At 36.6% G+C, this 15,408-nt stretch overlaps 1 protein-coding gene across 6 annotated transcripts in view; it reads left to right on the top strand.

The window, feature by feature from the left end:
* Window positions 1-15,408, top strand: part of LOC129272803 (centrosome-associated protein CEP250-like) — a 68,096-nt gene that overhangs the window by 26,788 nt on the left and 25,900 nt on the right. For 4 of the 6 annotated variants that reach the window (XM_064107961.1, XM_064107960.1, XM_064107962.1 and 1 more), the window contains 4 exons: window positions 1,322-7,438; window positions 9,099-9,251; window positions 9,723-9,872; window positions 11,418-11,534. In XM_064107961.1, the coding sequence (XP_063964031.1) occupies window positions 1,322-7,438; window positions 9,099-9,251; window positions 9,723-9,872; window positions 11,418-11,534 (6,537 nt within the window). The remainder of the gene's footprint in view (window positions 1-1,321; window positions 7,439-9,098; window positions 9,252-9,722; window positions 9,873-11,417; window positions 11,535-15,408) is intronic. The other 2 variants (XM_064107964.1, XM_064107963.1) reach the window with 1 other exon arrangement.

Raw genomic sequence — 15,408 nt, 5'->3', positions numbered from 1 at the left:
AAAGTTTCTCTTATTTATCACAAAACAGATATACACAACTCAGTAACATGCAAATTAGAGAGTCGATGATGTCCATCACTCACTATTTCTTTTGTTTTTTATTGTTTACAATATTTCAAATTTTACCAATTTGACATTCAGGACCAACTTAACTGAACCATATAATGTTGAACAACGTTAATTACACATGTTCAGGAAGGAACAAAACTTGATTTCACATGACAAGGTGGAGAAAATCAGAATATTTCATCTAATAAAATACAAAAGAAATAGTGAGTGGGTGACGTCATCAGTCCCCTCATTTGCATATCAACCAGGATGTGCATATAACTGTTGTGGGAAATTAAGCGAAACTTTAAAATGTCATAACTTTCTTATTTTACATCCGATTTTAATGAAATTTTCAGTGTTTTGCTTGTTAGATTTTTCTCTTTTTATTCAAATCAACTTTTTGTTGGGGTGGACTTTTCCTTTAAGCTTGGCAAGAGTTTTTGTGTGTGGAAGATGCCAGAAACAAGTGTGAGGGATGGTGGAACAGGAGAAACAGCTGTGTGATGAGGTAGAATCAGTGAAGGAGTTCTCATACCAGGGGGACAGGGTAAGTGTGGGTGGTGGATATGAGGTGGCTGTGACTGCTAGAGCAAGGTTTGGGTGGGTGAAGTTTAGGGAATGTGGAGAGCTACTACCCGAGAAAAGATTTCATTTGAAGATGAAAGAATAAAGAGTTGTGTGAGAGTGGTGATGCTGTATGGAAGTGAGACATGGTGTCTGAGCGAAAATAGTGAGCGATAGTGAGAGGGATGTGTGGTGTGAAGTTGATGGATAGGAAGAAGACTGACGAGGTCTTGATGCAGATGTTTGGTTTGGAAGAAGCAGTTTGCAAAGGCAAGTGGGGTACGTTGGTTTGGGCACATGATAAGGAGGGATGACAGGCATGTCTTAAGAAGGTCTTTTGAGTTTGAAGTGAATGGTTCGAGGAGGGGACAGTCAAAGAAGACATGGAAGAGTCAAGTGGAGGAGAGTAGGAGGGTTGGGTTGAGGATGGAGGATGTACTGGATCAGGCAAACTGGAGGAAGGGGGTAAGAGCGATTGCTGCTAGTGTGAAGTGAACTTTGGATTTACTACTACTACTACTACTACTACTACTACTACTACTACTACTACTACTACTACTACTACTACTACTACATATACATGTACATATACATAGATATATATATAGAGAGAGTAAGATATATATTCCTTTTTTATATCGTTTATCAGGCATTAGTGAACATTACTGTACATTTACTTTCATTTGTTATCATGTCTTTGATACAGGGAGAAGGTGGTCTTAACAGAGGTGAGGAATCGTTTCCAATTTCACATGAGTCTGAGCATAGACGTTCAAGCTTTATGGAAACTGAGACAGAGAAAACCGATTCTGAACTCCAGGCAGAGTCCCTTTGGGAAGCCATAGAGGCCAACAAGAGTTCTGAGACAGACACCCAACTGAACTTCCTTCAAGATCAGTCTGATCAAGAGACTTCTGCAGTGGAGGAACTCTTCCAAGTGTTGGAGAAGGGCACAGAAAAAGCTCCACCCACTGCTGGGGCTGCTATGGATGACTTACAAAGAAAAGAAGATGAAGAAGAGGATGCAAATACTGTAGCAGATGACGTTGATACAGATAGTTCATTCAGTCTTCCATTGCCAGATGATGAGGTTGAGGATGATAGTTCTGATGATGAGCCTCCAAAGAGGAAGCTTCTGGTTCCTGAGATGTTCCAAGATGCAAATTCCGGTTTTTGCACTGAGTCCAGACTGGATTCCAAGGATGATGATAACAAGCCTGTCAAAGACCTCACAGAAGCAGATATGGCAGCTAGAGAATTCAATGGTTCAGGGATGCAAGGAGCACCAGCAAAAAAGGCAAGTGGAGTCCAGGATAAAAGTCCACAATTTCCTGGAATTCATACGACAATGGGTTTCAGTGATGATAGCAGTGATACTGAAGAGGAAAGTGACAAGGAGTGGGATGAAAGTGAAGTACTTAACAAGCTGGGAGTGGAAGATAAGACTTCATCTACAAAAGTAGTAACAGATGGGACTCAGAGTACAGAATATGATCATGATGATCATGAGGAAGATTCCCAGGCAGAGTTCTCTGATTTGGTGTCACAAAATGAAGAGCTGAAGTCTTTGGTAGAAGAGAAAGACCTAACCATTCAGGAGATGAAGTCAACAACACGCACCCTGAAGCAAGTGATCCGTGATCAAATGACAGAGTCTGAAAAACTTAGGGTAGCAGAAGATACCCTAGGTTTGGAGACCAAACTAGAGGAGTTGAAAATGAAGGAGGACACTTTGAAAAGAGTTGTCAAAGACCTTCAAATATCAGAACAATCTCTGAAGGAACAGTTGAACCAGCTCATAGAAGAAAGGGACGACTTGAAATATCAGTTAAAATCATTTGGAGATACAATCAACCAGGGGAATGAGACTAAAACTTGCCAAGATGATCTAGATGAAAAGTACAAAAGAGCTGAACAAAGGGTCAAGGAGATTGAGGAATTGAACATCAGCATGATGGAAAAGTACGAGACTGAGATAGCTGAGAAAGATTTGAAGTATCAAACCTTGGAAACAAAACATGATGAGCTTAGTAATATCATGCAGCTGAAAGATAATTTACAGCAGAAATTATCAGAAACAGAACACATTTTAAGGGAAAAGGACAAAGAAATAGTATCTTTAAAGGACAATCTTGCTGAATATGAACAAAATGAGGAAAGTGAAAGGCTAGGTAAAGAGCAGATGGTATCCAAGTTCCAAGAAATGGAAGAAAGTCAGGACAAGGTACAGGAAGAAATTGCTAGAAAATGCTCTGAGATAATCCAGCTTCAGGCACAACTAAAGCTAGAAAGGGAAGAGAAGCAAGTTCAAGGCAATATAATGGCAGAGAAAGAGAAACATCTCCAAGAAATTAAAGCTCAACTTGAACAAGCAGAGAATAAGTTGACAGCAAAGAAAGAAGAATGTGAAAATATGAAAGAGAGATTGGAACATCAAGAATTAAGAGCACAGCATGATTTTGATGATGTCATTGCTGAGAGAGATCAAGAAATTGAGAAGCTAAAGATGCAGCTTACAGAAGGAGAGGATAACCTGAAAGCAAAATTATATGAAAGTGAGAACAAACTTGTTGAAGCAGAAGAGAGCAAGAGGAAATGTGAGGAGGAGCTATCTGGACTGCAGTTACAGCTTGCTGACTTCCAGGATTCTCAAAATGAAGTGTCAAATTTAGTGGAGAAGGCAGAGCGAGATATTGCTTTGAAAATTGCTGAAGTGTCAACACTGAAGGCATCTTTGCATTTAATGGAGGAAAAGTATGAAACTGAAAAGTCAGAAAAGGAGATGTTCAGGAAAACTCATTTCAAACTGGAAGGAGAATTGATGGCAACAAGAGAAAATGTTATACAGTTGGAAGAACAGCGATCTTCTCTCAAGAAATTGCTGATGGAAATGAAATCTGAAGTTGAAATTTTGAATGAGGAAAACAAAATATTGGATGAGAAACTGAGCCTTAATGAATCAAAGTCTGCCTCTAATCCTGTTGTATGTGAAGATGTTATCATTGCTCATGCAGATGACACAACAGAAGCTGTACCTGTAGAGCAGTTGACTGAAATTCAAGAAGAGAAATTGCAATGTCAGCTCAAAGAGAAAGAAGAGGAAGTCATCAAGTTAGAAAGTCTTGTGAGAACTTTAGAGGATGAAAAGGTAGCAATGGAAGAAAGAATGAAGGGTATTGAGGAGCTTCTGAAAGACAGTGTCATAGATAATGAAGATATGCTGAGGGAGAGAATAGTAGAGCTGGAATGTATAGAAAAGACCATGAAGAGAAGAGTCCAGGAGCTGGAATTGACTCTAAAGGAATCTGAAGAGAAAGTGAATGATACTTTTGAAGAAATGAAAAATCTTGAGGAGAGCTATGAGGAGAGGTTTAAAGAGCTAAGGGCGTCGGAGCAGCTGCAGATGGAAAGAGTTGCTGAACTTGAGGAAGCTGGAAACCATTTGAAGAGTGAGACTGAAATGCTCAAGGAGCAGTTGGATAACAGTGAATCTATGAACAGAAGCATGAAAGAGAAACTCAAGGAGATGGAGACAGAGTTAGAAGAGTTACAGGTTGTGAGCAAGCTTGCCGGAGATGAACTTGGAGGCACCCACAAGAGCCTTCCTTCCTTGATGGATGAAGGATTGGGTGCTCTAGACACAGGAAGGACTAACTTCTCTCACTACGAAGAAGACTTTGAGGATGATGATGTAGAGGAGGACTTTGTCTTGAGTGATGACCTGCCCCAAGGATCGGCTTCTGAAGCACTTAATGATCATTCTGATGAAAAGGTTAAGCTACAAAGGAGAGTTGAAGAACTTGAGAAATCTGAAGCCATGCTCATGGAGAAGGTTGAAATCCTTGAACAGTCTGAAGGCGAGTTAGCAGAATTATTGGAATCCTTGCAACAGAATGAGGCTATTGTCAGAGAAGCTTCAGAGCAACTTGAAAACACAAGGGTACAGAACCAGGAAATGGAAGAGAGTCTTGACAAAGCACTAAAAACAAATCAAGATCTCCAGGAAAAACTGGCAGAACTGGAGATTGAACGAGATGAACTTTTGCTAAAACTGGAAGAGGAAACTGAGAAGGATGAGAAACTAAGTCAGCTACAGAAGGATCTGGAAAAAGCTCAAAATGTTCAAACTGATTTGGAAAATAAATATCACAAACTTGAGGAAGAAAACAGCAGCTCATTATCAAAATATAAAGAACTTGAAGAGGCTTATGATCAGATGGCAACTTTAAAAGATGACCTTGAAAAAAAGCTCAGGACATTGTCTGAATTTGACACTTCCAATTCAAGTTTCATAACTCCAGAAAGTGTCTCAAAACTAGAAGAAGAAAACAAGCAGATAGCAAAGCAACTATTGGAGGCAGAGGAAGAGCGCACATGCTTCGTAGAAAAGATGAAAGCCTTGCAAGCAGACATTGAGTTTTTAGATGAATTAAAGGCTGGAGGAGAACAGTCTATTGCTGAATTGAGCTTCCAGGTGGAGTCTTTGGAAGGTGAAGTGGCTTCAAAATCCAGGATGCTAGAAGAAAATGAAACTGTCCTGGAAGAGAGGCAGACAGAATTGACAGAGCTGAGAAGGAAGTTGGAAGAGGAGATGGATTTGAACCTGGAGCTGGAGGCACAAAATAAGCATCTGAAGGAGGAATATGTGGTGAAGAACAAAATGTTTCAAGACAATGCAAATATCATGGAGAAGAAAGTGATTGAACTTGATGTGACAAAGAAAGAATTAGCAACAGTTACTGCAACATGCAGTGAACTGAGAGTCACCATCTGTGATTTAGAAAAAATGATGGATGATCTCAAAAGTGAGAGAGTTCCTGAAGTACCTGAGAAGAATGTGAAGACTCCCTTTGTAGGGGAAGAGATCATTTCAAGTGAAGTTCAATGTATGGAAACAATGGCTCCTCCTCCTCCACTGCCCACTTCTCTTCCCCCTCTGACTCAATACAGTGCTCAAATGCATAACGATGAGGATGATGAAGATGATGATATTGACAGTCCTGAAGAGGGCAGTAGAATGGAAAGTGCTCCAACGATTGAAGCCCTGCAGCTTCGCATCCAGCACCTCATGGACAATGAGGAAAGGCTGCAAGAAAAGATTGATGAGCTGGAGCAACGTCAAAGTGCCTTCAATGAAACACTTGCTGCAGCAGACTCTATCATGGCAGAAAGAGATGATGAGTTCAAGGAAGAGATAAGTGAACTCCAGAGCTCAAACAATGATTTGAAACAAATGCTGGAAGAAGCCAGAAAGCAAGGACAGATGAGCAGAAGATCCAGTGATGTCCTGACTAAAAGTGAAGAGGAGTGTAGTATATTTGATTGCATTGATGAAGACAGTGAGACAGAATATGGCTTTGATGATGATTTTGAGGAAGATTTTGAGGAGACTGGAAAACCAAAACACCAAGCAGGGAATGCTAAGAGGAGAAGGTCAACGCAATCTAATAAGATGCCACCAAAACTGAAGAGGATAGATAGTGATGACACTCTGATGCAGAGCCAGGGGAAAATAGCTGATTTAATGGTCAAAGTTGATGAACTGGAAAAGCAGAATACAGACCTTTTATCTGCCTTGCAGGAGATGGAGAAACGCCTGAGTGAAACTCAATCTGATGAGGAATTACAAGCAAAGTCTAGTCCTACACACCAGGAGAAGAATGAGATGGAATCGGAAATCCAATCCTTGAGAGCCCAACTAGATGCATTTAAGCCATTCGAAGATCAATTCAAGCTGTTCCTGGAAGAGAAAGATCTAAGTGAAGCAGATAGACATGCTCAAGAACATGTATCCATTTCATCTCCTGACAATGAAGTTAAGACCCTGAGGGAAAGAATAATGGAACTGGAGTCTTTGCAGGAAGAGTTGAAAGAAGAGTTGAAAGACACCAAACTTAGTGAAGAAACCTTGACAGAAATTAGTGAGGAACAGGTAAATGAGATACAGAGGCTCAAGGATGACCTTGATGAAATGAGATCAAAGATATCAAAAGAAAAGATTGGTAAAGGACAAAAGGTAAATGTAAACAAAAGTGAAGTAGATGAGCTGGAACAGCTTCAAAAGAAACTATCATCTTCCATTGCTGAAAATAAGGAATATGAAGCAAGTGTTCAACTCATGAATGATAAGATAAAGCAAATGGAGAAAGCAAAAGAAGAACTGCAGGATGAAGTGGATATTCTTAATGCTCATGTAGAAGAACTTGAGAAGTCAGAAACCAAAGTCACTGAAGATCCTCAAGCCAGTGAAAAATCACAGGAAAAGTTAAGGCAGTCCAATGAACAGCTTGAAAGAACTGTGAAGGCACTTGAAGACAGCATTGAGATGCTGACCTCCCGTGTGCAGGAGAGCGACCAAGGACAGGAGAGGGCAAAGGCATCCAACAAGGTTCTTGAGAGCAAGTTCAAGGACATGCTAATGTCTGAATCAACACTCAAGAACAACTTGAAGCAAGTGGAAACCACAAATCTAGACCTGGAACAAAAGGTGAATAAGCTGGAGAGATCAGATGAAAAGTGGAAACAGGAGATGCAGGAGATGGAGGATGCTATCTTGGACACCAAGAGACAGAGCAGGAGGCTTGAGGAAGAGGTCAAGCTTTTGAAGCTGGACAATAGCCAGCTCAAGCATGAGAATGAGATACTATTGGAGAAGGTAGAAGACAAGAAGGGCCAGGACCTTCAGACTCAGAACAGGTTGTCTGAGATGGAGATTGGAGAAAGCAACCTCAGACTGCAACTGAAGAATTCTGAGATAAGGGAAGCAAAACTCAAAGAACAACTCAAGGACTTGGAGGACTCTATTTCCACTTTGAAACAAAAGGTAGGAATTACATTTTGCAATTTTTTATTTGTTTTATATTTTTAACTTAGTATTTTTTTTAATGTTTATGATTATGATTTAGAAATAGATTAGTTCATAAATTTGCCTCTGTGCTTCCTGTATTATCAACATATTTCAAGCATCATTGTACAGTCTGTATACTTTGAAAAGCAAAACAGATAACTGTTGTGACTTGTGAGGCTTAATTTATGATTACATAGCTTTATTCTTTGTGCATATACATATACAAAGCAAATCAAGCTTTGGAGGGCTTGTTTTAGAGTAGAAATGAGTAACTCGATCCTTTATACTACCACTACCCAAAAGTCTTCAAGCAAGAGCTACCCATGGATTTCAATAGATTTTATTTAACAACTCTAGAGTTGTTTTACAAACAGATCGTTTTATGATTGTGTAACAAAAACATGTGATCATATTTATAGATTTAAAAATAAGCTCTATTTAATTGTACCTACTGTAGCATTTCAAATTGAATATCTCAGCTTAGCACTAACAGTTTAATACCCATTACTAGGGTCCTGGGGAAAATCCATAAATCCCAATCATATGGGTAAATGAGTTCATGTAGAACAATTCTGTCCAGTTGCTTAATTTTGTGGTTATTTTTAACTAGGGGCTTGAAGTATGCCTAAAGGCGACCGCACACCTTACGACTGGTCTGCGACCCAATTTAGGAACAAATCGCATTTTGCTCATTTTCTGAAGATGTGAATGGAACATATCATTTTATTTGAGGTTGAAATTAATTGAAATAATAATATTATAACAATTTTGAAAGATTGCAAGCCCTTATTTTGGAGTAAAGTCCAAATTAGGTTCAAATCGTAGCCAATCGTAAGACTGCTATGACGTCATTACGACTAGATATTAAATTCCCTTTTATTCTAAGAAGGATGATAGCATAGTCACAAATTTGATCATAGGTATTCGTACGATGATTTCGAACATTACACAGTAAGATATTCCAAGTCTCAATATTAGCATCAAATTATATTACATTTTATTCTGAAATCGGGTCGCAGACCAGTCGTAAGGTGTGCGGTGGCCTTAACCAAATATAATTTATGTACTGATATAGCAATGCACTTGACTCAGTACATAATCCATTGAAGGTGTTTCTGTTCTTCAGAAGCCACCCCCCCCCCCCCACCTTCCCTGCTTAATGGTTGTCGATGGTTACAGGGCTCTGCAGTCAAGTTTATATTCATAGACACATCCTATTCTGGACACATCCTTTTCTGTACACACGTCCAATTTCAAATCAAACTCTACATCACATCTACATATGAAGTTCTAGTCAATGTCTGCTGAGAGGGGCAGGTGGTTTTGGTATTGTTTCCATTCTAATCTAAAGGGCAGCTACAGCTGTATGAGGGAGTGTTTCATGAAATGAATTGACGTTCACTGGCAAATTTGCTCTGAGCCAATCAGATGCAATGATTTTTGTAGCTTATAACAGCTGAAGCCGATGACTTTGTTCATGTGCTATTATCCGAAAGTGATACCTACATGTATGTGCATAAGAAATTGCATACGGCAGTAATGGTAGCATGTCTCCCAGAGTTGATTAGCCAGTGAGGTGAACATGTATGAACAAGACAAGGAACTGACTGCCATTTTGAATCGTCGTCGCTTGCAGGTTTCCAAGACGAACAAGTTGGAAGGGGATTATGACTCACTGCAGAGAGAGCTACAGGCGGCACAGCAGAGGGCCGATGACTATGAGAGGTCAAATGGCAAGCTGGAAGAAAAATTACAACAGCTGGAACAGAATCTCAGGAGTCATGGCATGGTAAGACATAATAATACTAGATCTTATATATATATATATATATATATGATGTCATAATCACATAGCGCCCTCCCTTGGAGGATATGAAATGCACATAAAAAGAGTTGTCAGAGATTGCCATCTGATGATCACCAATGCAGGCAAAGCAACGGCTTCAACCCCTGATATGTCAATACATAAGGTTTTGATAATTTGAAGTTTTATTGTCATACAGTGTATGTTGAAAATGTGGTTATCTTAAACTTTACTGATTTGAAAGCCATGAATGTGTTAAATTCCAATTGATATTTGCATGTACATGTATAGGTATGAGGTTATGAAGTATGCCAAACTCTGTGTTATTAATTACTGATCAAAGATGTCAACTAAATGGGGTTTTTTTAATGTCACAATATTCCAATGTACATGTAATATCATTTTGTATATAAATCATGTACAGCCAAATAGAATCTTTGTTATTTGTTGATAAAGGTAAGTTTATCAGTGAGTGAATACCAGGAGCTAAAAGCTCAGGCAACCCTGGCCTCCTTGGCTGATGGAGACACACCTGGAGCTAAGGAGATTGGAGGAGGAGGAGGAGCAGCAGGAGAAGTATGGATGAGATTGGATCAAAAGAACAAGGTAAGAAAATATCACAAATATCTCATCTCATCTTACTTTTGCTCATTCAATCATATGAAATTCATGGATTAGAATAAAATGATTAACTTTCATATTAAAGTCTCATCTAATATTTGTTTATGTACTTGATATGAAATCAGTTGTTCTGAGGGAAAGAAAAGAACAAAGTGCCTCCAATTTCATATCACATTTTTGCTCATATACTTAAACCAGATTTGTTAAATTTGTGATAAGAAGAAAAACTTATTCAAATTTGCTATTTCACTTTCGCTCATTTACTTCAATTATTTTGTGAAATTTGTAGATAAAAAATAAGGAAAAATAATTTACATTCTTATCTCATTCATGCTCATTTAGACATTTACTGAACCATTTTGTGAAATCCATGATAACAAGGAGATAATTCTTTGAAAGTATTTTTTTATCCATTTAAACCTATTATGTGAATTCTCATTGACTGCATAATAATTTGTACTGAATAATACTAAATCATACAAAGTTTACATGTTACATTCATATATCATTCATTTGTGTATATTGCACTTGTTGGTAATATTGGTTCATTGATTATGGTGGCCCCTAGAATTTAGTTGTTCACTTCTTAAAGAATGGCATGTTCATCACTTCTAATGAAAATACAAGCCTCCAAAGAAATACATATAAGCAGGATTGAACTTTACATAAATCAGACCTTCATGTATATACAGTGTACATGTAATGCATTAAACTCTGGAATATGATATACATATGCATAATTGGAATTATTTATTCATTTCTTAGATAGGTGTTGAAAAAAAGATATCCATTTCAATAGTAATTATCCTTTCCAGTATTATTTCCTAAGTTTACTACTATTGGCCTGGTTCATAACACTTAGAACCAGGCCAATAATACATTGATTTCAATGGGGCTATGATGTATTCATGAGGTCATAACTTGTGGCGCCATAGACCAATTCCCACCAAATTTGGGTTGTGGAGTTTATTTCATCATTCTCAACCAAAGTATGGTATCAAAAACAGTGAAAAAAAAAAGAAAATTGATGACGTCACACTTTGGTACTCTGTCTGAAAGTACTTAGTTCTTCTTCTCATTGGTCTACTACCGATTGGTCTTGGTCTATGCATTTGGCATACATGTACACTTGGTCTGATATTTAGTCTAAAGTCTGATACCCATATGGTCTAATTTCTAATTCATCACCTAATTATTTCACTCTTTGTGAAATGAAAATTTTATTCTCTGAAATAGTTCAACTAATCAAGACCAATAGACAAAATGGGTATAAAAGAAGATGAGACAAAATGGTATATGAATCAAATCTTGCCAAAAGAAAGTCAGAAAACAAGAGACAAGAAGAGGGGGGGGGGTATCAATGTAGATTTATTCAACAGGACTTCATTTCCTGAATGGCAATTGGAAGTCAAACTGGTTATAACCCATGTGGGTTACGACCATGGAGTGTAGACCAATCACCCTCTTACCTCCTACCATTCTGTATAGTATCTCATTCATTCATCATCAACTCATTTCATGCTTAACTAGGAACTGAGAGAGGTTCAGGAGTTATATAACCAGTCTGTTAAAGAGAATATGAAACTGAAGCAGAGGATTCGAGAGCTCCAAACAAAGGGAGGCCCTAGCAGTCCCATTCATCCCCAGGTATAATAACTGGTATATTAATTAACTATGTGTTTTAATTGTTTCAATGTATGTGGTTTGTGAGTGACATGGTCTTCATGTTTCTTCCATATTTTCACTTTGAGATTCATAGTCCGTCCTTAAAAATAATCACTTTTCTGTTCAGGAGCTGCATATAGTATGTTTTCTATTATATTTCTTATGCATTAAAGTGCTCATATTAACTCTGCAAAGTTCTTAGAGCACTGTTACTATCAACTCATCATGCTGGCATGTAATTAAAAAGAAAAGAAATTGATATCATCTTACACTTGTAATTCAAAAAATGTTAATGTATTGAGAATTTTTGATACAACATGTATTTTGTCAGTAAGATAAATCCGGAATTTTTCAATATCATGCAACCAAAATCATTTTTGTTTCCGTACCCGAAATGAAACATCAAACTCTTCACTGATTGTGTGTTTGATGTTTTAATACATGCATCTGTAATATCTGTAATTTTTATTTGTAAGACATTTAGTTTAATGATTAAAGAGGAATGAATGTAAACATAGATGATTAATTGCAATATATTCACTAACATATCAGTCTACATAATTCTAGCTACAGTGCATCCCAGAAAAAAGGAAACCAAGGTTCCCAGGTCTTTTTTCTGAAGTCAAAGGCAAATAAATTATGATATTTCATTTATATATTCATGTAATTCAATTATTCCTCTTTATTTTGATACCAAATATGAGACAAACACTTCACGCATTAATGAGCAAGACGAGTTTGAAATTTTAATGTCAAACCAGGTTGCGCAGACAAATTGGACAAGATTGGTTCATAATACGACGACCGTGCTTATTTGATGATTGGCTCATTTGCATTTCTTTTATATTCTTTGTTAAGATTCTCTCACTGATCCAGAAATGAGAGTGGATTCAGATTCACTCGTGAAATTCTGCGCAATTTTTTCTGATATGTCGTAATATTTATTGTTTGTTATCTGCCATGTGTGAACGACTTGCTAAGCTGTTGGTTTAAAATTAAAGATGAGATTCAATCTTGCCATGAGCATCAAATTTTTAGTAAAAGCATAGTTGATAATTGTGAAATCTATCTCTGAAAACGGGTTTCCTTTTATGTGGGACGCACTGTATACCATTGTCATAATATTGGTCAATGATGTCACCCTAGATGTACATGTACATGTATACAGCCAACCTCTCAACTTAACATCATTTCTGAAGCCCCTTGCATTTAATTGAAATTATTTTATTTACCCAAGACTTGAAGATCAATAACGAATGCCGGTGGATGATGTGCATTGTATATTTGCTCACTATTCACCATCAAGGGAGGGTTATAATGACTTATATCTAATGGCCTAGATGACTCAAGGGCTCATTGAGGGGGGATATGACTTGGGAGTGCATGCAAAAGCAGTATATTAATCATCAGTCCATTGTCATACAGGGCTTTTGTATTCATACACGTATATTGCACTAATATGCAGTGCTTCTACAGGTGTATTATCTGAAAATGATCGGTGGTAAGTGAAATTATATTATAAATGTTAGGTATTTGAAAGTGCATTAGAGGTATACATGTAGATATTGATCAGGTATTGATAATATGATCAGTTCGGATGGGCGTACACCCTGTTTGCTTGTACATGGATATGAGACATACTGTATATGTTCTTGCTCCAGTATAAGACAAGAGACTTGAGCCAGACCATGGATATTTATCGTATTGTGTGAGAATAAGCAGGGGGTTATACTGATTAATCAGGAAATACTTGGTATCTCTGAAAGACCGACCAGTCAGATTACAGAATTCTTGAACTCTGTAGTGCTAAGGGATAAGATATATGAAATATTTTTGAAATTTTGGGAGTTGAGCTTCAGATGTACATACAGTGTATACGATATCAGAAGTAGATATTAAATGCATATTGGAAATTAAAATGCATAAATGTTATACTTTGTATAGCACCTTTTTATGTGAAATATGTGATATACATGGTGTAGGCATTTATAGAAAGGAAAAATTGGTAGACTCTATTGCTTCCACTTTTTGAAAAATTGTATGATGCAGTCCAGTTTTCAGGCAAAAGCTTACCTTAATTAGATATTTTATTTTCTAAAAAAAATATCCTATTATATCTAATTGTTAGACCTGTCAATCAATTCTTTTTTAGATAGTTTCTATTATAGAAATAGGATACCGGTACAACCTTTCTTTGTGTAGAGATTCGCATTGCACTTAAGTGGTAATTTGCTTGCACAGATACAGAATGTAAATGTTGAATACTAGTATGCTAAGAAGATTAAATCCAAATCAGTATCATATCAAAATGCTGTATTTGAAGGTCAAGTCCACCCCAGACAAATGTTGATTTGAATCAATTTAAAAAAAATCAAACGAGCATCGACACACTGAAAATTTCATTAAAATCAGATGTAAAATAAGAAATTTATCATATTCTAAAATTCTGCTTATTTTTCACAAAACAGTTATTGCATTATCGACGATGTCTCTCACTCAGTATTTAATTTGTTTTTTAGCGTTTGAATTATACAATATTTCAATTTTTACCTGTAGATCTGACAATAAGGACCAACTTTAGTGAAACATGACATGTTAATTCCACATGTTCAGGGAGGAATACACATTTGTTTGACATGACAATGAGGAGAAAATTTGAATATTTCATATTTCACATAATGAATTTAATACAAAAGAAATTGTTAGTGGATTATGTCATCAATCCCTTCGTTCACATATCGACCAGGGTGTGCATACAACTGTTATGTGAGACTAAGCAAAACTTAGTCTTAATGTCATAACTTTTTTTTATTTTACATCCAATTTTGATGAAATTTTCGGTGTTGTGCTTGTTGCATTTTTCTGTTTTTATTCAAATCAACTTTTTGTTGGGGTAGACTTGTCCTTAAAGGTCAAGTCCACCCCAGAAAAATGTTGATTTGAATAAATAGAAAAAAATCAAACAATCATTATGCTGAACATTTCATCAAAATTGGATGTGAAATAAGAAAGTTATGACATTTTGAAGTTTCGCTTATTTTACACAAAACAGTGATATGCATGACTCAGTGACATGCAAATGAGACAGTCGATGATGTCCATGACTCATTATTTCTTTTGTTTTTTATTGTTTGAATTATACAATATTTCATTTTTTTACAGATTTGACAAAAAGGATCAACTTGATTGAAACATATAGTATTAAACAATGCTAATTACACATGTTCAGGGAGGAATTACTCATTGTTCAACACGACAACAGGGAGAAAATTGGAAAATTTCATATTTCATATAATAAAATACATAAGAAATAGTGAGTGAGTGATGTAATCAGTCTCCTCATTTGCATACCTACAAGGATGTAAATATAACTGTTTTGTGAAATTTAGCAGAACTTTAAAATATCATAACTTTCTTATTTTATATCCGATTTTGATGAAATTTTCAGTGTTATGCATGTTGGATTTTTCTCTTTTTATTTGAATCAACTTTTTGTTGGGGTGGACTTGTTCTTTAAGAGAACACGTACATGTTGCTGTTGGTGCTGTATGTAAATATAACACAGTCATTTGTATAATAAACAGACTATATTTTCATGTTTGTTGGGAGTATATGGATGTGAAATGGGAATAACAGACCCACTTTAAATCACACTATTAAGAGATATTGAATGCTTTTTTGTACCTTGAATGCATATATACCAGTAGTTACTGATTTTATATGCATTAAAGTGAACATCCTTTCTAAGATAGTGTATATCTTCCCAATAATACAACTGTAGAATCAAACCCAAGGCATTGTTGTGTCATAAAAAATCAATGATTGGGAAGACTTTGATTGTGGCTTCCTCAAACAA

Source organism: Lytechinus pictus, chromosome 12, assembly GCF_037042905.1.
Source record: "Lytechinus pictus isolate F3 Inbred chromosome 12, Lp3.0, whole genome shotgun sequence".
In the NCBI taxonomy this organism is placed as follows: Eukaryota; Metazoa; Echinodermata; class Echinoidea; order Temnopleuroida; family Toxopneustidae; genus Lytechinus; species Lytechinus pictus.
The sequence above is the reverse complement of the archived record's forward strand: the minus strand, read 5'-3'. Positions and strand labels throughout refer to the sequence as shown.